Source organism: Scyliorhinus canicula, chromosome 6 (genome assembly GCF_902713615.1).
Source record: "Scyliorhinus canicula chromosome 6, sScyCan1.1, whole genome shotgun sequence".
Taxonomy (NCBI): domain Eukaryota; kingdom Metazoa; phylum Chordata; class Chondrichthyes; order Carcharhiniformes; family Scyliorhinidae; genus Scyliorhinus; species Scyliorhinus canicula.
Window position 1 is genome coordinate 51,086,346 of NC_052151.1, and position 22,377 is coordinate 51,108,722.

General features: G+C 44.6%; 1 protein-coding gene across 3 annotated transcripts in view; it reads left to right on the forward strand.

Annotated features, from left to right (window-relative positions):
• Positions 1-22,377, forward strand: part of ascc3 (activating signal cointegrator 1 complex subunit 3) — a 661,661-nt gene that overhangs the window by 393,991 nt on the left and 245,293 nt on the right. For all 3 annotated transcript variants that reach the window (XM_038799272.1, XM_038799274.1, XM_038799273.1), the window contains exons 20-22: positions 5,949-6,125; positions 16,514-16,739; positions 20,246-20,400. In XM_038799272.1, the coding sequence (XP_038655200.1) occupies positions 5,949-6,125; positions 16,514-16,739; positions 20,246-20,400 (558 nt within the window). The remainder of the gene's footprint in view (positions 1-5,948; positions 6,126-16,513; positions 16,740-20,245; positions 20,401-22,377) is intronic.

Sequence of the window (22,377 nt, forward strand, 5' to 3'; positions counted from 1 at the left end):
GTACAAGGTGATGAGAGGCGTGGATAGCCAGAGACTTGCCCAGTGTGGAAATGGCTGTCACAAGGGGAAATTATTTTAAGGTGATTGCAGGAAGGTATGGGGAGATGTCAGAGGTAGGTTATTTACACAGAGAGTGGGATGTGTGGAATGCACTACCAGCAGAGGTGGTGGAGTCAGAGTCATTCGGGACATTTAAGCGACTCTTAGACAGGCACCTGGACAGCAGTAAATTGAAGGGGTGCAAGTTAGGTTGATCTTAGATTAGGATAAGGGTCGGCACAACATCGTGGGCTGAAGGGCCTGTACTGTGCTGTACTGTTCTATGTTAAGTGCACATCAATTGCCCACATGCCTTCCCACCATAGACTGAATAAGAGAATGGACTGAAGCAGGGAAATAGTGTGAAGGCTTTCGAGTCCCCAGCCAGCACCTTGACGCCTAATTGAATGCCCCCGCATCTCCAAACATGCTTCGGAAAAAAGCATTAAGTAGCACCCTGTGTTTTGTAGCAATCAAAAATTGGGTCAGTAGTGCCCAGATTCATTTATTGTAGAATCACAATTAATAGTAGAGGGGAGTCATTTGGTTTCATATTCTGGACAATGTTTTAGCTCCATCTCCAGTGTAATTTTTGTTGAATTCCTCCAACTTCACAGCTGCTCCACATACAACATTGAGCAGCTCTAATGCTTCGAGAATTTTTTAATGTTTGCAAATTTTACAATGGTTCCCAGTCAGTCAGAATGTAACGTCTATTGTAATTAGTTTAACACCGTATTGAATTGTCAGCTGATTCCTATAGGATTAGTTAACACAATAAGCATTTCAATGTGGATGCATGATCTGTATGATAGTCATCTTTTAAATAGAAGCAGCATCCTAATATGATAGCATGGCCTTGATCTTTCGAGCAACATCCGTGATCATCGGATTGCTGTGGCGTTCATAAATTCCCCTAACTCGATGCTGCTGCATGTATCTATTGGTTGCTTCTGAACCCTATGTTCACAGAAATGTACGGCATTCCTTGGGGAACTCCATGCTAAATTGCCCCTTAAATTGAAGGCTAGGTTATGGGGATATGGGGGGGGGGGGGGGGGGGGGGGGGTAGATGGGAAGTCGTTCTGGGTAGAGTGCTCTTTCAGAGGGTCGGTGCAGACTCGATGAGCCAAATGGCCTCTTCCTGCACAGTAGGGATAGTATGATTCTGTGATCAGAGTCGATTTTCTTGGCACTAGCTGCCAGTTGGTAAGTTTAAATATCCAGTTTGAATGTCATTGAATGGATGGGTGAGGTGAGTCTCGATGAGCCAAATGGCCTCTTCCTGCACAGTAGGGATTGTATGATTCTGTGATCAGAGTCAATTTTCTTGGCACTAGCTGCCAGTTGGTAAGTTTAAATATCCAGTTTGAATGTCATTGAATGGATGGGTGAGGTGAGTAAGTAGATAGAGAGGGGGATATTGGTAAGTGAATGAAGTCAGTAAGTGGGCCAGGTGGGTGAGTGGTGAGGTGTGTAAGCGAATGGGCGAGGTGTGTAACTGGAAAGGTGGGTGAGGCTAGGTGGGTGACATGGGTGAAATAGAGAAATTAACTTTGACACATTACACTTGGTTCCCAACTCCAGATCATATGTGGAATTTGCAGACCCAACACTGATTCCTGAGGCACACCACTAGCCACTGATCACCAACCAGAAAAACACCCATTTATCCCCACTCTTCGCTTTCTGTCAGTTAAACAATCCTCTATCCAAGGGTAACATGGCAAGGTGGATTAAAAACTTAGTGACAGGAGACAGAGGGTGGTGGTAGAAGGCTGTTTGTGTGACTGGAGGCCGGTGTCCAGTGGCATACCAGTGGGATCAGTGCTGCATCCTTTATTGGCTGTGATATATTTTTATAAACGATATGGGAGAAAATGTTGGTTGGCGGGGTGGGGGGGGGGGGGGGGGGGGGGGGGATAGAGGAGACAATGTCTTTGGGGGGGTGGGATATAGAAGAAAATATGGGGGGTAAGGAGAAAATGTGGGGGGAATATAGGAGAAAATGTGGGAGTATGCAGGAGAAAATGTGGGGGGAATATAGGAGAAAATGTGGGAGTATGCAGGAGAAAATGTGGGGGGAAGGATATAGGAGAAAATGTGGGGGGAATGGTAAGTTGACCCGAACATTGGATGGGAGGTTTACAGTGCAGAATAAGGTTTTAGGTTACAGGAGAGTAAATATGGATTGTCAGATAGGCAGATAAAAGGCAGATGGAATTTAAGCCTGAAAAGTGTGAGGTGATACAGTTTGAAAAGAGTTGCATGACGAGGGAGTACTCAATTACTGGCCAGACACTAGTAAGCTCAGAGGGACAGGGGGATCCTGGGCTGCTTGTCATAGAATCATAGAATTTACAGTGCAGAAGGAGGCCATTTGGCCCACTGAGTCTGCAGCGGCCTTTGGAAAGAGAACCATACCCAAGCCCACATCTCCAACCTATCCCAGTAACCCACCTAACTTTTTTTTTGGACACTAAGGGCAATTTCGAATGGTCAATCCTGCACATCTTTGGATTGTGGGAAGAAACCTGAGCACCTGGAAGAAACCCACACAGTCACGGGGAGAACATACAGAATCCGCACAGACAGTGACCCAAGCAGGAATCAAACTGGGATCCTGGTGCTGTGAAGCTACAGTGCTAACCACTGTGCTACTGTGTCACCCACTGATCCCTGAAGGTGATTAGACAGGTTAATCGGGTCGTTAAAAAGGCATATGGGACACTTGCCTCTATCAGTCATGGCATAGATTTTTAGAGCAGGGAGATAACTGTTGGAGCTGCACAAAACTTTGTTTAGTCCACTGCTAGAATATGTGTTCAGTTCTGGTCACCGCACTTTAGGAAGGAATCTGATTGCACGAGAGAGGGTGCAGAGGAGAGTCACCAGGATGCTTCCTGGGATGGGGCAATTTAGTCATGAAGAGAGGCTGGAGAAGCTCATGTGTTTTCGTTGGAGCAGAGAAGGCTGGGAGGGGACTTGATTGCGGTGCATAAGATTATGAGGAACATGGACAGGATGGATGGAAAGCAATTCCCCTTAGTTGACGGGTCAATAACAAGGGGGCATAATGTTAAGGTGAAAGGCAGGAGGTTTCAAGGGTATTTGAGGAAAACCAGAGGGTGGTGGGAATCTGGAATGCACTGCCTGGGATGATAGTTGAGGCAGGAAACCTCACAATCTTGAAAACTTGCTTGGATGAGCACTGGAAATGTCATAACATTCAAGGCTACAGGCTAAATGCAGGGAAGTGGGATTAGTATAGATTAGAGTAGTCTTTTTTAGGTGCAGGCTTGATGGGCTGAAGGGCCTCTTCTGTACTCTATAATTCTATGAAGAACTTGAAGAGCAGCTGCATCAGACCGCAGCACTAGATCTTTGATCAGCATACCTTTTAAATGGTCTTTTCATCTCGCATTACAAATTTATACTTGTTCTAGTCAAATAATAACTGCCAAACATTGGTCTAATTACCTTAAATATTGGTAATATATTTTTTGCTGTGTCTCCTATTTTGGTTGTAAATATGGTTTAAAGAACAAAGAAAAGTACAGCACAGGAACAGGCCCTTCAGCCCTCCAAGTAAAGAATTCAAAAGATTAGCAAGCCTCTGGGGTTATTTAATGGAGGCAACAGGAGTCTTGCCCACCGACTGGAGAGCCTGCAAAAGCACCATGTTGCTTTGCCACATTTGGATACTTAAGTGGAAAGCACGGGCCTTCAGTGGGATTAAAGAACTCTAGGATGGAAAAAACCACTGCTGAGATCTACAGGCCAATCAGAAGCTGGAGGCTTCTGGCGGTACAACACCAACCCAAGGCCTAGATCCCAATTGGCAGGTGGGAATTGGGAGGAGGAGATCACAGGAGAGGAGTTCAGCAGCAAGAGTAGGGAGTATACATAAAAATATACATAATAGAAGCAGGAGGAGGCCAGTCGATCCTTCGAGCCTGTTCCGCCATTCATTACGATCATGGCTGATCCTCAAGTTCATAACCTGATCCCGCCTTCCCACCATAGCCCTTGATCCCTTTAGTCCCAAGAGCAATATCTAATTCCTTGAAATGACACAATTTTGGCCTCTGTGGTGTCATGTGAGAGTACCTTTAAGAAATGGGTGTTTATAAATGGGTGTGTACATAAATATCTGTAGTGAGAGTATCTTTAAGAAATGGGTATTTATTACTGCAGTGATGTCAGAGAGTGGGTGGAGCTGGGCTGTCTGTCAGCTTTTTACTTTCACTTTAGGCTTTTTGCTGCAGGGTGGGTTTGGTTTCATTTTAGTTTTGGAGACGCTGCAATCACAGCAGGATGTGTGTGAATCTCTGAAAGCTTATGAATGTCCATTTGCTGATTTTAACGTGGTAACTGCTCTCAGTAGTGAAGTTAAGACTGATGTCTTTCTGTAAAAAGGTGTTTTTAAGTCTTATGGATGTTAAAAGGAAAGCTTAAAGGATTACTTAGTGTTGTAGTCTTTGGGGGTTGTATTTGAATTAATGGTTGCTAAGATGTTCACTATGTTTTAAAAAGGTTAACTTGAGTTCATAGAATAAACATTGTTTTGCTTTCAAAAATACTTTTCCATTTGTGCTGTACCACGCCTGTAGAGTGGGTCGTGTGCTCCCCATACCACAATCTATTAAAAGTTGTGGGTCAGGTGAACTCCATGATACACTCTGGGGTTCTCTGAACCCTGGCCCATAACAGTGGTAGTGAATTCCACAATTTTGGCTTTGGGGTAGTGAATTCCACAGATTCACCACTCTCTGGGTGAAGAAATTTCTACTCCCCTCAGTCCTAAAAGATTTACCCCATATCCTCAAACTATGACCCTTAGTTCTCGACTCTCCCACCATTGGGAGCATTCTTTCTGAATCTATGCTGTCTAATCCTGTTAGAATTTTATAAGTTTCTGTGAGATCCTCTCTCGCTCTTCTCAACTCCAGTGAATATAATCCTTACCGTTTTAGTCTTTCCTCATATGACTGTCCCACCATCCCAGGTATCAGCCTGGTAAACCGACCCTGCGCTGCTTCCATAGCAAGAACATCCTTCCTCAGATAAGGGCACCAAAACTGCATACAATATTCCAGGTGTGGCCTCACCAATTGCAGCAAAATATCCCTATATCTATGCTTAAACCCCCTCTAAGAAAGGCCAAGATACCATTTGCCTTCTTTACTGTCTGTGTTCCTGCATGCTTACTTTCAGAGATTGATGCATGTGGACACCAAGGTCTCGCTGAGTATCCACCTCTCTGTTTATACCCATTCAAATAATAATGTGTCGTCCTATTTTTGTAACTGAGGCAGATAACGTCACATTTATCCACATTATACTGCTTCTGCCATGCATATGGCCACATATTCAGCCTGTCCAAATCCTACTGAAGCATCTCTATCCTCCTCACAACTGACTCTCCCACGCAACTGTATCATCTGCAAATTTGGAGATAATGCATTTTGTTCCCTCATCTAACTGCTTTTACCTCCCCATTGCCAGGTCCTTGAATCAGGTACTGAATACCTTGGAATGAAGGAGCATTTTTCTACCTTTTTCTACCTTTCTGTGTGGGGTTTCCTCTGGGTGCTCCGGTTTTCTCCCGGAGACCAAAGATGTGCAGTTTATGTGGATTGACTACGCTACGTTGCCCCTTAGTGTCCAAGGATGTGTAGGTTAGGTGGGGTTGCGGGGTGTGGGCGAGAGAGTGGGTCTTGGTAGGGTGCTCTTTCAGAGGGTCGGTGCAGACTCGATAGGCCAAATGGCCTCCTTCTGCACTGTAGGAATTCTATGGATTCTAATGTGTCCTTTTTGTTTTGAATGGTGAGCTCTGACTGTTGTAAAGGTTGCTTGGCATAAATCATTTGGTGTTAAATGTAGCTTGTTTCTTTGTATTGTTATAGATAAGAGAGGAAGAAATGGAGGAACTTGATCAGCTGCTATGCAATTACTGTGAGCTGCCTGTCGCAGGTGGAGTAGAGAACACCTATGGGAAAGTGAACATTCTTCTTCAAACCTATATTGGTCATGGAGAGTTGGATAGCTTCTCGCTCATTTCTGACACTGCATATGTTGCACAGGTAAGATCGTCTCATTAATTTACTAGATGTAATCTGATTTTAAAATATTGCATGATCACCTCATTTAGAAGAATTAAGACCTCTGCCTTATTTCCAATTCTGACGCATCGCAGAACTCAGTAAAAAAGGGAAGACATTTGAATTTGCCAACTTGTTGGAAAGTGGTAGGATTAGATGTCTTAAAACACACCTGATGGAAGAAATAGATCTCAATCTTTGTGGAGATCATACAACCCATGTTACTCCACCCTGCTCCAATTCATGTGGAGAGAAGATATAACAATAATACATTAAAATTCTCAATCTTTCTTATTTTAGAGCACCAAGGAATGTGAGGGAAATGTGCATTGTGTAACTTTAATATTTCACATTTCCCTATATAAATGTTCGGCTTCCTATTAGTGGCACTTTTCAATGCAATTTATTTAGCCAGCCAGTTGATTCAAACTATCAGGTTAGCAGCTGTGCATGCCCAGGAACAGAAATACGGGGCGGAATTTCCCCACAAAATGGCAAATGGCCAGGTTCTAACTGAAAATCGTTGTGTTTCTTTTTCTGTCCAGATCTTCTGATACTTTGGGAAGAAAAAGTAGGGGGCCATGTTTTGCACTGTCACTGGTGGGGGGAGGCAAATGACGACTCTGAAAGATACCATATTAGGCATATTTCAATGAATTCGAATTGAAGGTTATCACTAGGCATGAACCTGATTATGTTACCGGCCAAAGGTGTGGAAGTTCTCATTCTGAGATCTCCCCAGCGCAAATCCCATTATGGCCCTCTCATAATAGTTAGTGCCACAACAGGATTTGCACCCATGGCGAACGGGCCTGGAAAATCCTCCTTATTGTGTCAGTAAAAATAATAATAATCGCTTATTGTCACAAGTAGGCTTCAATGAAGTTACTGTGAAAAGCCCCTAGTCGCCACATTCCGCCTGTTCGGGGAGGCCGGTACGGGAATTAAACCCGCGCTGCTGGCAGTGTTCTGCATTACAAGCCAGCTGTTTAGCCCATTATCCATGCATTCCTGCATCTTCAGAAAGTTGATCAAATCATCAGGTGAAGAGCAAGTATCTGGTGAATGTGCTTTGTGTTGACCTGATCAGCCCATGTTATAGTTAACTACAAACATAGTTTTTGGCAACCAGAGGGTTCATGCAGATGGACAAGCATGAAGGAAGTAATGTTGGTCAGCAGTTATATGTACTGAGGTTTCAGATATTGTCTTGGGGCAGGATTCTGAAAGGAGGTACCACCCCTTTGCCCAGCACCAGACCAACAATTGTGGCAGGGTTGGATGAGGGACTTAAATGGCCATTAATTAACCACTTAAGTGCCTCAATAGGCCCAAAGGTGGGGAGGCAACCTGCTGCCTTCATTGTACCCCATTAAGTGGAAACAAGTTTGCGGAGGGGGAAATGAGGGAGGCTGGCAGCTAGGTGGCAGGCAACCCAACTACATTTCACTCATTCCCTAATCCACGAATAGGGGCGGCAGGAAAAACAACTGATGTTATTGCAAAGCACTTTGGGTTAATGGCTAATATTAATTCACCTAACACATTGGCTTTAATAATTTTTTTGTGCCCCCACTTCCCTATGTCAATGTATCCTGTTTAAAATGAGAAAAGATCACTCAAACTGAAATGCTGTTGAAAATAACCTGTAGTCGTAACTGTAAAGGGTTAACATCAGAAGCATTCATGGTGCTGATGTAATAATGCCGTCAGATCACACGATTGAGAAGAGAGATCTGGAAGGAGAAGAAGCTCCAAACTCATGTAGAGGTCCAAGTCTGCAACTACTTGCTGTAAATAAACAATGCACATTTTTGAGAATACAGTCTCAAGCAGCATACCTTGAGTGAACAGGCAATCCTCAAACCTCCACCTAGAACCACACAATGAAACAACAAATAAAAGACCCAGCAGAGCTGGAAACTAAGATACAGTCAAAGGAGCCTTGAAAAGCTGCTGCCATCAGACAAGTATTATCAGATCTCTTATAGATCAGTGCAGATCACGAGACAAAAGGAACTGGGAAAACAGAATCAGACATTTGTTCACAGGGAAGGAGATGTCCCATGGAAATGAGTGAGTGAAACCATTCAGCTTGTAGGCCATAAGCGCCAAAATCCTCCTAAGTGGGGAAGAACATGCCATCCACCATTTGAAATGTTTTCAGTATGGTGGAAACAAAATCAGACAAGCAAAAAGAATGTCCAATGGAGCGGGGTGGAGGGATATATAGTCCTGTGGGTGGGTTATTCAGGGAGTGGGAAAAGGTCCTTAGGCGATTAGGGGTTGGATTGGATTGGATTGGATTTGCTTATTGTCACGTGTACAGAGGTACAGTGAAAAGTATTTTTCTGCAAGCAGCTCAACAGATCATTCAGTACATGGAAGAAAAGGAAATTAAACAAAATTCAAGAAAAGACAAGAAAATACATGAGAATACACAATAGGGCAACACAAGATATACAATGTAACTACATAAGCATTGGCATCGGTTGAAGCATACATGGTGTAGTGTTAATGAGGTCAGTCAATAAGAGGGTCATTTAGGAGTCTGGTGACAGTGGGGAAGAAGCTGTTTTTGAGTCTGTTCGTGCGTGTTCTCAGACTTCTGAATCTCCTGCCCGATGGAAGAAGTTGGAAAAGTGAGTAAGCCGGGTGGGAGGGATCCTTGATTATGCTGCCCGCTTTCCCCCGGCAGCGGGAGGTGTAGATGGAATCAGTGGATGGGAGGCAGGTTCGTGTGATGGACTGGGCGGTATTCACAACTCTCTGAAGTTCCTTGCGGTCCTGGGCCGGGCAGTTGCCACACCAGGCTGTGATGCAGCCCGATAGGATGCTTTCTATAGTGCATCTGTAAAAGTTGGTAAGGGTTAATGTGGACATGCCGAATTTCCTTAGTTTCCTGAGGACGTATAGGCGCTGTTGTGCTTTCTTGGTGATAGCGTCGACGTGAGTGGACCAGGACAGATTTTTGGTGATGTGTACCCCTAGGAATTTGAAACTGCTAACCATCTCCACCTCGGCCCCTTTGATGCTGACCGGGGTGTGTACAGTACTTTGCTTTCTGAAGTCGATGACCAGCTCTTTAGTTTTGCTGGCATTGAGGAAGAGATTGTTGTCGTTACACCACTCCACTAGGTTCTCTATCTCCCTCCTGTATTCGGACTCGTTGTTATTTGAGATCCGGCCCACTATGGTCGTATCGTCAGCAAACTTGTAGATGGAGTTGGAACCAAGTTTTGCCACGCAGTCGTGTGTGTACAGGGAGTAGAGTAGGGGGCTAAGTATGCAGCCTTGCGGGGCACCGGTATTGAGGACTATTGTGGAGGAGGTGTTGGTGTTTATTCTTACTGATTGTAGTCTGTTGGTCAGAAGGTCAAGGATCCAGTTGCAGAGTGGGTTGCAGAGTGGGTTGGGTGAGTCCCTTAGGGGGTAGTCGGAGTTGGGAGGAATTCACTCGGAGTTTAGAAGTGTGGGGGATGTCCCATCGAGAGTCAATCTCTGTCTGTACAATAGTTACCCAGAAGTGGTTTTAATTCTGCTCACTTTTTCTGTGTAACTATTACATAGGACATAGAACAGTCCAGCACAGTACAGACCCTTCAGTCCACGATGTTGGGCCGACCATTTATCCTACTCTAAGATCAACCTAACCTACAACCCTTCAATTTACTGCTGTCCATGTGCCTGTCTAAGAGTCGCTTAAATGTCCCTAATGACTCTGACTCCATTACCTCTGCTGGCAGTGCATTCCACACACCCACCACTCTCTGTGTAAAGAACCTACCTCCGACATCTCCCCTATACCTTCCTCCAATCACCTTAAAATTATGTCCCCTCGTGACAGCCATTTCCACACTGGGGAAAAGTCTCTGGCTATCCACTCTATCCATGCCTCTCATCACCTTGTACAACTCCAACAAGTCACCTCTCTGCCTTCTTCTCTCCAGTGATAAAAGCCCTAGCTCCCTCAACCTTTCTTCATAAGACATGCCCTCCAGGACATTGACAAGGTGCAGAGCTGGGCTGAGAAGTGGCAGATGGAGTTCAACCTTGATAAATGCAAAGTGATTCATTTTGGAAGGTCGAATTTGAATGCTGAATACAGGGTTAAAGGCAGGATTCTTGGAAGTGTGGAGGAACAGAGGGATCTTGGGGTCCATGTGCATAGGTCCCTCAAAGTTGCCACCCAGGTTGATAGGGTTGTTAAGAAGGCATATGGTGTGTTGGCTTTCATTAACAGGGGGATTAAGTTTAAGAGCTGCGAGGTTTTGCTGCAGCTTTATAAAACTCTAGGTAGACCACACTTGGAATATTGTGTCCAGTTCTGGTCGCCTCATTATAGGAAGGATGTGGATGCTTTGGAGAAGGTACAGAGGAGATTTACCAGGATGCTGCCTCAGTCGTAACCATCAAAAGTTTGCAATTTAAGTTGCATTTCTAGATAGTTCCCAATGCAGGGTAATTGCCCATGGGAAATTTGCACTTCTGGTTAATTACTGTGCCAACCTTACTTGTGAACATCCAAGGACATCTTTTAGAGTATCCCTTAATCTGACGCTGGAGAGCTCAGAAGTTAAGGCCCTCTTCATTTCAATAAATATATTCACAATCCATAGAAAGCAACATTAAATTTAGCTATTCTGTCAAGGAAATGGACAGCATGTAAATGATTGATTAGGCCAAACTTAGAGCACTGTTCAATTTTGGGTATCTTACTTTGAAAAGAATGCAAAAGCCAATAGGTTGATGCATGTGTGACTCATTAATGATACCGGAGCGAGGGCAGCCCAGAAAAACTAGGGCTCTTTTGATTTCGGAAATTGGGAAAAATTATTCCATTATGAATCGAGAACTGAAGGGCATAAGATTGGTAAATGTTCCAAAGAACAAATCGAACAGCTGGAAGTTATTTCTGATGTTAAACAAGTAATGTCATACGAGAAATTGAATCTGAAGTAGTTTTAACAGAAAAATGGATAAGTACGGGAAAAGAGCAAGGGAATGGGACTAAAAGGATAATACCTTTTCCAGAGAGGTAACATAGATGTAATGGACCATTACAGTCATCTTCTGTGCTGTACATTTTTGGGGACTATGAAACTGGTGTATAACAAAGTACAAGGTTTTTACAATGTAAGTTACAGGCATTTAATTAAGGTGAAATAAATGTGAAATTGTAGAGGTGATTTTCTTTTTCACAGGATAGCATATCAAATGTACCTGAAATTTCAAGAAAAGATTGGAAACTTGTTAGAAGCTATAAAAGTAAGAAGTAATTGAACCCAACCCTGAACATCTGGATAGCTACCTAGTAAAGAATAAATTTTATATGGTCTATGTGGACCATGTACACCAATATATCAAATTCAGATCTACAAATTTAGTATGCCTGTGTTCTGAGCAAATTGCTTCTATGGTAATTAGTGGAGTCCACATACTGACAATTGGCACATTCTGCCTACATTGGATACCTTCAAACAACTCAACCATTGGCTATTTTTTAATTTTGTTCTTACTTTTATTAAGCATAGTATAACTCTGTTTTCTTTTCACTGTGGGAATCTCGTCAAACCATGTCTACTTTATTACTTCGTCAGTTTTATACTGTTGTTTAGTTTTCCTAGTGAATACTGCATTTTATTCACGTACAGGAAGGAAGTTGAGCTCTTCTAGATTATCTTTCTAGTCTTAATGGAGCCAGTAATGCAAGTACAACATGGTGTGTACAGTGCAAGATCACCATCTCATATATCCAGAGAAGGTTAAGTGTATCCAACTTTCTGGGTGGCAGACTCGATTGTATTTCTTTCTATCATTTTGAGAGTTAGTTTGACTAATACCAGTGGTAATGAAACAGAAGTGGTGCTTTGTAATGTAAGGTGATTTTTTTTTCAGAACTGCGATTGCAGGCTTTATGTTAAGTCTTCAGGTTGGAGGCCAATAGGCCATAATGCAAGCATTCAAACTGCAATTTTGACACTCGTTTCTCAGATGGTTGCTACATCAGTGTTCCTGATTTTTAGAGCAATGCCAATTTAAGATGAGCACTTTCCCCAAAAACAAATTATTCCACCAAGCAAAACATAGAAAATAGAAGCAGGAGGAGGCCATTTGGCCCTTCTAACCTGCTCAGCCATTCATTTTGATCATGGCTGTTCATCAAGTTCAGTATTCTGATCCCGCCTTCCCCCATATCACTTGAGCCCCATTTGAATAAGACTGCAGAATCGGTATGTAGTGAGTTAGTTGTTTTCTCCACTTTAAAGCTACATTAAGCTAAGTGATCTAGATTTGTTTTTTAAAGTTAAGTTTATGACCCATAGAAATGTATTTAAGGTAGTCTTTAAACTAAAGTTATGGCAGCGGAGCTCAGGCCTATGTGTTGCACCACCTGCAGCGTGTGGGAATTCGTAGACCTTCCTGGCAGTCTGGATGACCACATATGTGGGAAGTGCCACCAGTTTGACCAACTTGAGCATAATCTGGAGGCACTGAGATGCAGCCGCAAAGTGGACAGCGTGTTTTTAGACATGGTCACCGCGCAGCTCAAGCGCAATCAGAGAGGGAATGGGTGACCAGTCAAAAGAATCATAGAATCCCTACAGTGCAGAAGGAGGCCATTCGGCCCATCGAGTCTGCATTGACCCTCCGAAAGAGCACCCTACCTAGGCTCCATCCCCCACCCTATCCCCGTAACCCCACCTAGGGGCAATTTAGAATAGCCAATCCACCTAACCTGCACATCTTTGGACTGTGTGAGAAAACCGGAGCACCTGGAGGAAACCCACACAGACAGGGAAAAATGTGCAAACTCCGCACAGTCACCCGAGGTCGGAATCAAAAGTGTGCATTTCCAGAGATCCCTGAAGTCATCAGGACAGGTAGATAAGATGGTTAAGAGGGGATGTTTGGCTTTATTAATCGAGGCATAGAATATAAGAGCAGAGAGGTTATGATGGAGCTGCATAAAACGCCGGTTAGGCCACAGTTCCAGTACTGTGTGCAGCTAGGAGAGCGGCCCCGTGCGTCACGCCGGCGTGGCCTTGACGACGGTCGTCAAGGCCGCACGCCAAGCATCGCGCCGGCTGATGCAGCCGATGACGTCAGCCGTGCATGAGCAGGTTAGACAACGCCAACCCGCGCATGCGCAGTTGCCGTCTTTTCCCTCAGCCACCCCGCAAGACGTGGCGGCTTGATCTTGTGGGGCGGCGGAGGGAAAAGAGTGCGTCCATTACGGATGCATGGCCCCCTTGGCACGGCCGTGGTACTGCCGTGCATCTGGCGCCCGTTTCACGACGGCAGCAAGCAGGTGTGTTTGCTGCCGTGTTGAAACGGGCGTGAAGGCCCGGCCGCTCGGCCCATCGGCCTCGGAGAATCGCCGCTCGCCGTTTTTGGAGGGCGTAAAAAATGTCGGGAGGCCCTCCTGCTATTCTCCCACCCGGCGTGGGGGGCGGAGAATCGCGCCCCACATGTCTCGGGTGTAACGTCTGTTAATTTTTTATCGCCATGGCCCCATCGGCCTCTAGCTCCGAGTGGTGCGCCTCCTCGCTGTCGAGGTGTGTCCCCAGGATGCACATTAGAGCCTGCTGCTTACCGCTCCCTGTGGCCTTTGATGCCCCTTGGCGGGCATCCTCTGGAGGGCCTGGCCCCGACCAACTAGTGGTGTCGCATGTCGCTGTGTTCTACACACTGACTCCGAGATTCGCCATTGTCTGGGGGAGACTCACGAGATCTGTGACCGCTGCCGTCACCTCGGGACGGAGGGGCAGCTGTCTTGTGCTCAGAATGCTCCTCCATCATCTGACTCTGCCAGCGCTGACGGGTCCCTATTGTCTGCACCATGCCTTTGACGCCTTCAGCAATGCCCTCTGTGACCAAACCATGCTCTGTAGTGCCTTACCAATATCCACTTGTGTCTGAGACACAGCCCTCAGTGACTCGGACATGCTCTGGAGTGCTTCAGCAATGCCTGCCTGAGACCGGGACATGCTCCGCAGCGCCCCAACAAGGTCCACCTGGAACTGGGGCATACTCCACAGAGCCTCGGCAATGACCACCTGAGACTGGGACCTGCTCCACAGCACCTCGGCAATGTCCACCTGTGTCAGGGACATGTTTCCCCAGCAACTGGGACGTGCTGTCGAGGCACTCAGACATGGCCGTCACTGACTGAGCACCACCTCGGACAACACCCATGGTGCTGACATTCTGCTCTATGCTCTCCACTGTGGTCGCCACCCTTGCAGTGTTGGCCTTGGTGCCACTTATTGCTGCCGCAATCTCCTTTGGGACTCCTCCCATCGGCTATGGGCCGACTATCGACTGCAATAGCTCTGGGGAGCTCCACGGCTGCCGATGAAACGGAGAATCCTACAGCGGACAATCCAGCCCCTGTTGTCCATATCCTCACTAGTGCCAAGTCCCATTCACCTCCACCACTCCTGTACTTGTTGGCCTTCACTGGCTCTCAATTAAGCAGAACTGATTTTAAAATTCTCATCTTTGTTTTCAAGTCCTCCTATCATGTCATAACCTCAACCTCCCCAAGTTCGGATCAATTCAGATCTTTTGTGCATCCTGATTTTAATCACTGCACTATTGGTGTCCATGTCTCAGCTGCCAAGGCCCTAAGCTCCAGAATTTAAGTTGTTGTTCGTCAAAGAAGATGAGGGGCGTTTTCCTGATCTAGAGACCAGCATGTATACCTCAACCAATAATGGTCTGGATTTTACGTGAGGAAAGCTGCCCTGAAGCCAACGCACCTGAAAGAAACCTGCCCCAGAGCTATTAGACTCTGCAGGCAGGCAGTGATAGTGGGACTTCTGCCCCTCAGTGGGAGGAACCTCCACCCTCGGGAGCTGCCAGCCAATTTTATAAGCCAGGTGCTCCAGCCATCCCGGCAGTGCCAGAGCTCAGTATTAAATGCTGCTGGGATTGCAAGCAAGCCCAGGAAGAAGAGAGGATGGAGCTGGATCCAGGTAACTGGGACCTTTTGGGCAGAGAGAGATCAGATGGCCTGGGCAGGGGGGGTGCCAGGCAGGTGTCAGTTTTGGACATTAAGCGGGAGGGAACGAAGTGGGGTACAGTTGTGGTGGGGTTGCCCCCAATGCGCACAGGGCTCCTCCCAAATGGTGTGGCCCCCCTCCTTCCTTCCCATATTTTAAATACTCACGCCCATTCCTGCCCATGCCAACTGTGTTTTAATATAGGCAGTGTATTATCTAGGTCATTTCATTTGTAACAAGCTTACTTGACCCTTCATTACATTTCTTTAAACAGCAACCAAGCCACCGATTTCGGCAGCCACCATCTGCCATGTTTTGGGGGACTAGTCGGCGTGGGCAGACAGGTAGAATATTCGCCACCCGGTGCATTTTACATGCCCCTTTCCTGCCTAAAAAGACATCTGGTTGGGGGGCTAAAATCCAGCTCATTGTATTTTTAAAAAATTATTTTGTCATTTGTTTAATTGCTCTTTGTGGGAACTTGCTATGCACAAATTGGCTGCCACGTCTCTCTACATTATAACAGTGACATCATACCAAAACAGAAGTACTTAATTGGCTATGATGGACTTTAATACTGAGATAATGAAAGGGACTATGCATATGCATGTTCAGTCATTCCCTTTTTTCAAATGTCTTCCTGTCATTTCTGCTCTATCTAGTGATCAGGTGAAAGTGTAGCAGATGAGAACCAATATGGCCCGACAGACAGGACTTGTATATTTAAAAATCTGTTGCAATGGAACTTTATGCTAGAGGGTACTCAACTTTGAAACATTAGTGTTGACTGGAATTGAAGCGTAGGTACTTTGAAAACAATTCAACTATTGGACCATTCGAGTTGCTGAGCTGCTTATTTTTGGAAGGCAACAAAAATGCAATAATGTACAAAGATTTTTTCAGATTCATAGAGCGGGATATTCTGACCCTTCCCGCCGACAGGTTCTTCCAATCCAGCTGACCTCTCATGGTGAGCTCTCTGGCGGTGGGACAGTCAAGCCACACAAAACATCATAGATATCGGCAGGACCGGGAGATCCTTCTGGCCAACTTCACTGCCAGAAAACACGCTGCGGGAGGGGGCAGAAAATGCAGCCCGAGTCGCTGAAAGCCATATTAAGGAGTAATTTAATGCTTCTGATGTAATTATCAGGGGTTATCATCCCAAGAAGATTTTTATTTATACTTATCTATGCTGATTATATGTTGACATAATCTCAACAGCATTGCACAGTAGATTTTAGTTAATAAAATAATTTGGTGAAATTATTAATAGAGACAATAACTTATTTTTTTTTAAAGGTAAAATTTATTTCATAATTCCAGTCATTTAACTAAACTCTTTCCTTACGCTTTTTGCAGAATGCAGCTCGTATTGTACGAGCCCTTTTCGAAGTTGCCCTCAGAAGGCGATGGCCTGCAATGACGTACCGCCTGTTGAATTTGTGCAAGATAATTGACAAGAGATTATGGGGATGGTGCAATCCACTACGCCAATTCTCTATCTTGCCAGGCCATGTGCTTGCAAAACTGGAGGAAAAGAAACTCACCATAGACAAGATGAAGGACATGCGCAAGGATGAAATAGGTAAAATAATCTTAAAAGATCCTGAGAGTATTGGTAGACAACTCATGGGGTTGGAATTTAATGCTTTCGGGAAGCAATGGCGAGGGGGGGGGGGGGGCAAGAGAATGTGGAGTGGGTACTCCTGATTATGTCTGAGGCGGGAAGGCAATTTATGTGCATTTAAGTGCCTCATCCCGCCACCAGTGCTATTCAACCAGTGGCAGTGGGGAGCTCACAGTGAGGGAAGAATGGAAAGAAAACCAGCCTCCCGGGTGAGAATCCCTCATTCAAAGGTTCTTACAAGGGACTCAACATCAGGAGGTTACCTTCCCCCGAATCAAGACCCAATGACCTGGCTCTCCCTGGCTGCACTACCAACTGCATCCAGCACTCCCAGTAGTGTTGCTGACAGAGGAGAAATTCCAACCTCTGATTGGCATTAAATCCTGGGGAAGTCCTGACGCTGGCCAGTTAACTGTGTGGTGGACACTTAATTGTGTCTTGCCTTACCCCAACAGAGGTAATGCGGAACTTGCGGGCCGACAAGACACCCATCACCAAGATTAAATTCCACCTATGGTGTTGTATAATATGGCAGTGAACATTGTAGCAGACCACAGCAAAATTGTTCACAAAAATACTTTATTTTCTTGTCATATGATGCTGTACCACTGGGAGTGTTGTTTTCACAAGTGGCATTGCTATTATTGCAGGTTATGTGATATGTGTATGTAACCAACTGCAATTGTAAAATGTGTTAAAGCACAGAATTTATTAGGTGTTGGTTGAATTACAAGATTTAAATGCAATCTTTGGACAGGTCAAATCAGGCATAAAAGATGTCTTCTTTTACACTGAGCTTATATTTACTATGTGAGAACCCAAAATATAGATCCTCTGCTTTCCAACATAAACATGCTACTTGACTATTTGATACAATCAATTGAAATTTGGTGCCCTTGGTTGTGTTATGGTCTTTTTATCGAATAGCTGTCCATGATTTTGAATGTATGTCTGTCAAAGGTTTTGTTTCCTTGCAGAATTAGATTTTTTTTTAATTATTGCTAAGTTTTGAGCAGAGTTTTGGGTTATATGGGCATTCAGGCCTTTTTTAGTTAATTGAGTTAATTGGAGGTTATGATATAATTTGAAGTCTTCATCTAAAGTGCAATCTTTAATGTCAAGCACAATTCAATGTAAAATATCATATTTGTTGCAAGCTGAAGCAATTGTATCTGGTTGATTTGACAAATGTAATAAGATGCATTGAATCACTCAATTTTTGTTATTTGATTTTATTTAATTCGTACTCATATTCTATAATAACGAAAAGGCAAGGCAAGGGGCTGGTTTAGCACAGGGCTAAATCGCTAGCTTTTGAAGCAGACCAAGGCAGGCCAACAGCACGGTTCAGTTCCCGTACCAGCCTCCCCGAACAGGTGCCGGAATGTGGCGACTAGGGGCTTTTCACAATAACTTCATTTGAAGCCTACTTGTGACAATAAGCGATTTTCATTTCATGAGTCATATGGCACATTGATCTGTGTGCAACCTAAACTGCAAATGGAGTCAAAGGATATAATTTTCTGTATGTGCCGAACTGTTCTTCACAAATGGAAGCCAGGTAACACATTTGACTCATGGTCACCGTGTTGGCTGGCCGTGTTGGCTGTCTATAAGGTCTGTCCAATTTAATCCCATAGGTAATTTTTCGCAAACACAGGGGTTCATTGGTTCGAGACAATATGTGGCTCAATGTTGTTTGGACACTCTGGGCCAGTGTACTATGCCATAACTAGGCATGGAGCATCAGGGGCCATGGTGGGTAGAAGGATGGAAATTAGCAAAGGAGGCATGAGAGGCCAGAGTGGGTGAATGGGAAAGCACAGCTTGGCATGAAGACGTCAGGGGCCAAGGGGATGAGTGAAAGGGCAAAGCTCAGCATATAGGTTTATCGAAACATTTTTAATTTGCCTTTTAAAAGGTTCCATCAAGCAGACTAGGGTTCACAAATCCTCTGAGGGGCCGTGAACCATAGCTGTTTAACAACCTGGCCCGACCATGAAAATTGGGGAGAAGGAAAAGATATTTGTCTCCGCAATGGAACCGGCTAAGTCAGGCATACTTTTGACGGGAAGCAGCCCACACCTTTTCTTTTTAAAGACACTCAAAAAAATTAGACAGCCCAGGAATGGGGTCGGGAATTCTGGAATCGGAACTCGCACGTCAATTTTCAAGGGTTCTGAGTCTGAAAGTCCAGACCATTACTTCAGCTAAGGTATAACCAGTGAAGATTAAATTTGACTTCCTTGTTCTGGTGCATGGGGCCCCTATTTTCATTTTCCCATTATTTGTCACAAACCAAGGTGTACCTCTCCAAATACACTGTCTTTTCAGACCTGATCTTGAGCCACTCTGACAAAAAAGGTCGGGGGGGGGGGGGGGGGGTAGCTTGCATTCTGGTGGGGACAGGCCTGATAAAGCTAGCACGACCGGCTCCAAAGGGAAAGCTCATTACGTCACCAGCGAGGGGCGGAGTAAATCAGGAAATAAGATCTCGCTGGAAATTCGTTTCCTGACCTGCGAGATTTTGTGCCCGGTTGCCGTTCTTGCTCACAGCAAAATCCCATTATTTTTAAATTCGGAATAAGGTTAAAAATATAATTTAAAAGAAGAGTGAGAACGGGGACAGGACAACACAGAGCATGAAATCTGTTTTTATTGCAGTTTAGTGTTAGTAGCGAGCACTAAATCTATTATATTATTGTTTGCTTCTGAGCCACAGTGCGCAAGCTGAAAGCTTAAATACCTGCTGGCATTCTAGGGATACCTGAATGCTCCTAATATGTTTTGAGAAATACCTAGAAGCTTCAAAACAGTGAGGTTTTAGTAGATACCAGATGCTTTTAACTTCATGGCTGAGTTTATTTTTGTAGTGGCATGAGTCTATTTGCCTGAGATTTTACAAGCAGTAGTTTGTTTATTTTTAATGGAAGTACATTGAGGCTGAATTTATTTGTCTCCAATCCTCCAGCTAAGCAAATATTTTATGGTACAAGAACTTTTTGACATTTTCAGAACAAGAATTTTCTTGGGCAGGAAAGAAGTTTTGACTATTTTTTAAAAACTGTACATGGAGGGGCAAGACTTATAAATATTGCCAGGATAGGCTGCATTTTACGAGAAGATTGCAAAGTAATGTTAGAAGGTAGACTATAGGACCTGGGTCACTGTTCGTGTGGAGTTTGCACATTCTCCCCATGTCTGCGTGGGTTTCACCCCCACAACCCAAAGATGTGCAGGTTAGATGGATTGGCCACGCTAAATTGCCCCTTAATTGGAAAAAAAATAATTGGGTACTCTAAATTTATTTTGAAAAAAGAAGGTAGACCAGAGGTAAACTTAATTTACATTGGAAAATCTCAAAGACCCATTTCAATTTAGCTAATATAAACTATTTGCTAATATAAACCTGTCTTTTTAAAAAATTATGCATTTGTTTAACCAAATCTTATTTTATTGTGTAGGTCACATGTTACATCATGTGAACATTGGGTTAAAGGTGAAGCAATGCGTCCATGAAATTCCTTCCATAGCTCTGGAAGCGAGCATACAGCCTATCACACGCACTGTCCTTCGCGTCCGACTGACCATCACTCCAGACTTCAAATGGCACGATCAGGTAAAGAAAATCCAGAATGATTGGGGATCATGCAAAGATTCACTTGGAGAAGCAGTACCTGCTTTCTTGTAATTTCATAGAATCCCTACAGTGCAGAAGGAGGCCATTCAACCCATTGAGTCTGCACAAACCCTCTGAAAGAGCACACGGCCAAAGCCCACTCGCCCTCCCTATCCCCATAACCCCATCCTAACCTACACATTGGATTGGATTGGATTTGTTTATTGTCACGTGTACCGAAGTACAGTGAAAAGTATTTTTCTGCGAGCAGCTCAAACAGATCATTTAGTACATGAAAAGAAAAGAAAAGAAAAATATAATACATTATAGGGCAATGCAAGATACACAATGTCAATACATAGACAATGGCATTGGATGAAACATACAGGAGTGTAGTATTAATCAGGTCAGTCCATAAGAGGGTTGTTGAGGAGTCTGGTAACAGTGGGGAAGAAGCTGGTTTTCAAGTCATAGATGTTTAAAGCATGGAAACAGGCCCATCGGCCCAGCTGGTCCATGCCACCCAGTTTCTATCACTAAGCTAGTCCCACTTGCCTGCATTTGATCCATATCCCTCGATACCCACCCTGCCCATGTAACTGTCTAACTGCATTTTAAAGGACAAAATTGTACCCGCCTCTACCACTGCCTCTGGCAATCCGTTCCAGATGCTCACCACCCTCTGTGTGAAGAAATTTCCCCTCTGATCTCTTTTGTATCTCTCCCCTCTCACCTTAAACCAGGGGTGGGCAAACTACGGCCCGCGGGCCGCATGCGGCCCGCCAAAGGTATTTCTGCGGCCCTAATTTTTTTATTTTTTTTAAAAAAATTTTTTTAAGGTTAATGGGGGGGGCTGTTGGGTTACTTACTGGTATAGGGTGGATACGTTGACTTGAGTAGGATGATCATTGCTCGGCACAACGTCGAGGGCCGAAGGGCCTGTTCTGTGCTGTACTGTTCTATGTTCTATATGAGGCGCCCAGAATCATAACCGGGTGAAGTAATTATTTTACTTAATATACTATGCGGCCCTTTGTGAATTGTGAATTTCTGAATGTGGCCCTTGCACGGAAAAGTTTGCCCACCCCTGCCTTAAACCTATGCCCTCTAGTTCTAGACTCCTCTACCTTTGGGAAAAATGTCGACTATCTACCTTATCGATGCTCCTCATTATTTTACAGACCTCTAGAAGATCACCCCTAAGCCTCCTACTTGCCAAGGAAATAAGTCCCAGCCTCTCCTTATAACTCAGACCATCAAGTCCTGGTAGCATCCTCTTAAATCTCTTCTGCACTCTTTCTCGTTTGACAATAATCAAAGAGAAAATGCTGGAAAATCAGCAGCAGGTCTGGCAGCATCTGTAGGGAGAGAAAAGAGCTAATGTTTCAAGTCTAGATGACCCTTTGTTAAAGCCCAGCTTGAACGCCTCAGACCTGTCCTTCAGTGGGGAGTCAATCTCTCGATTAAGCCATAGTTTCTGATTGGGAACCTACATCCTGCTTTCTTTAACTCACAGTCGTCCACACAATTGCTGATGAAGTCTGTGACAGTGATGGCATACTTATTTAGGTCCACTGCACGACTTCCTTAGCCGGATTCTCCCGCTTAAGTTTCTGCTTGTATGCCGGGAGAAGGAGCACTGCCTTATGGTCTGATTTTCCAAAGTATCGTCGGAGGATGGAACTGTAGGCTCCCTTGATTTTTGTGTAGCAGTGGTCAAGACTGTTGTCTCCCCTGGTGGGACAGGAGATGTGCTGGTGGAATTTTGGCAGTACCCTCTTGAGGATGGCCTTGTTGAAGTCCCCGGCCATGATGAACAAGGCCTCCGGCTGTTCTGTTTCGTTGTTGTTTATAACCATAGTAAGAAGTCTCACAACACCAGGTTAAAGTCCAACAGGTTTGTTTCAAACACGAGCTTTCGGAGCGCTGCTCCTTCCTCAGGTGAATGGACCCGAGGACCATTAACCTGAGGAAGGA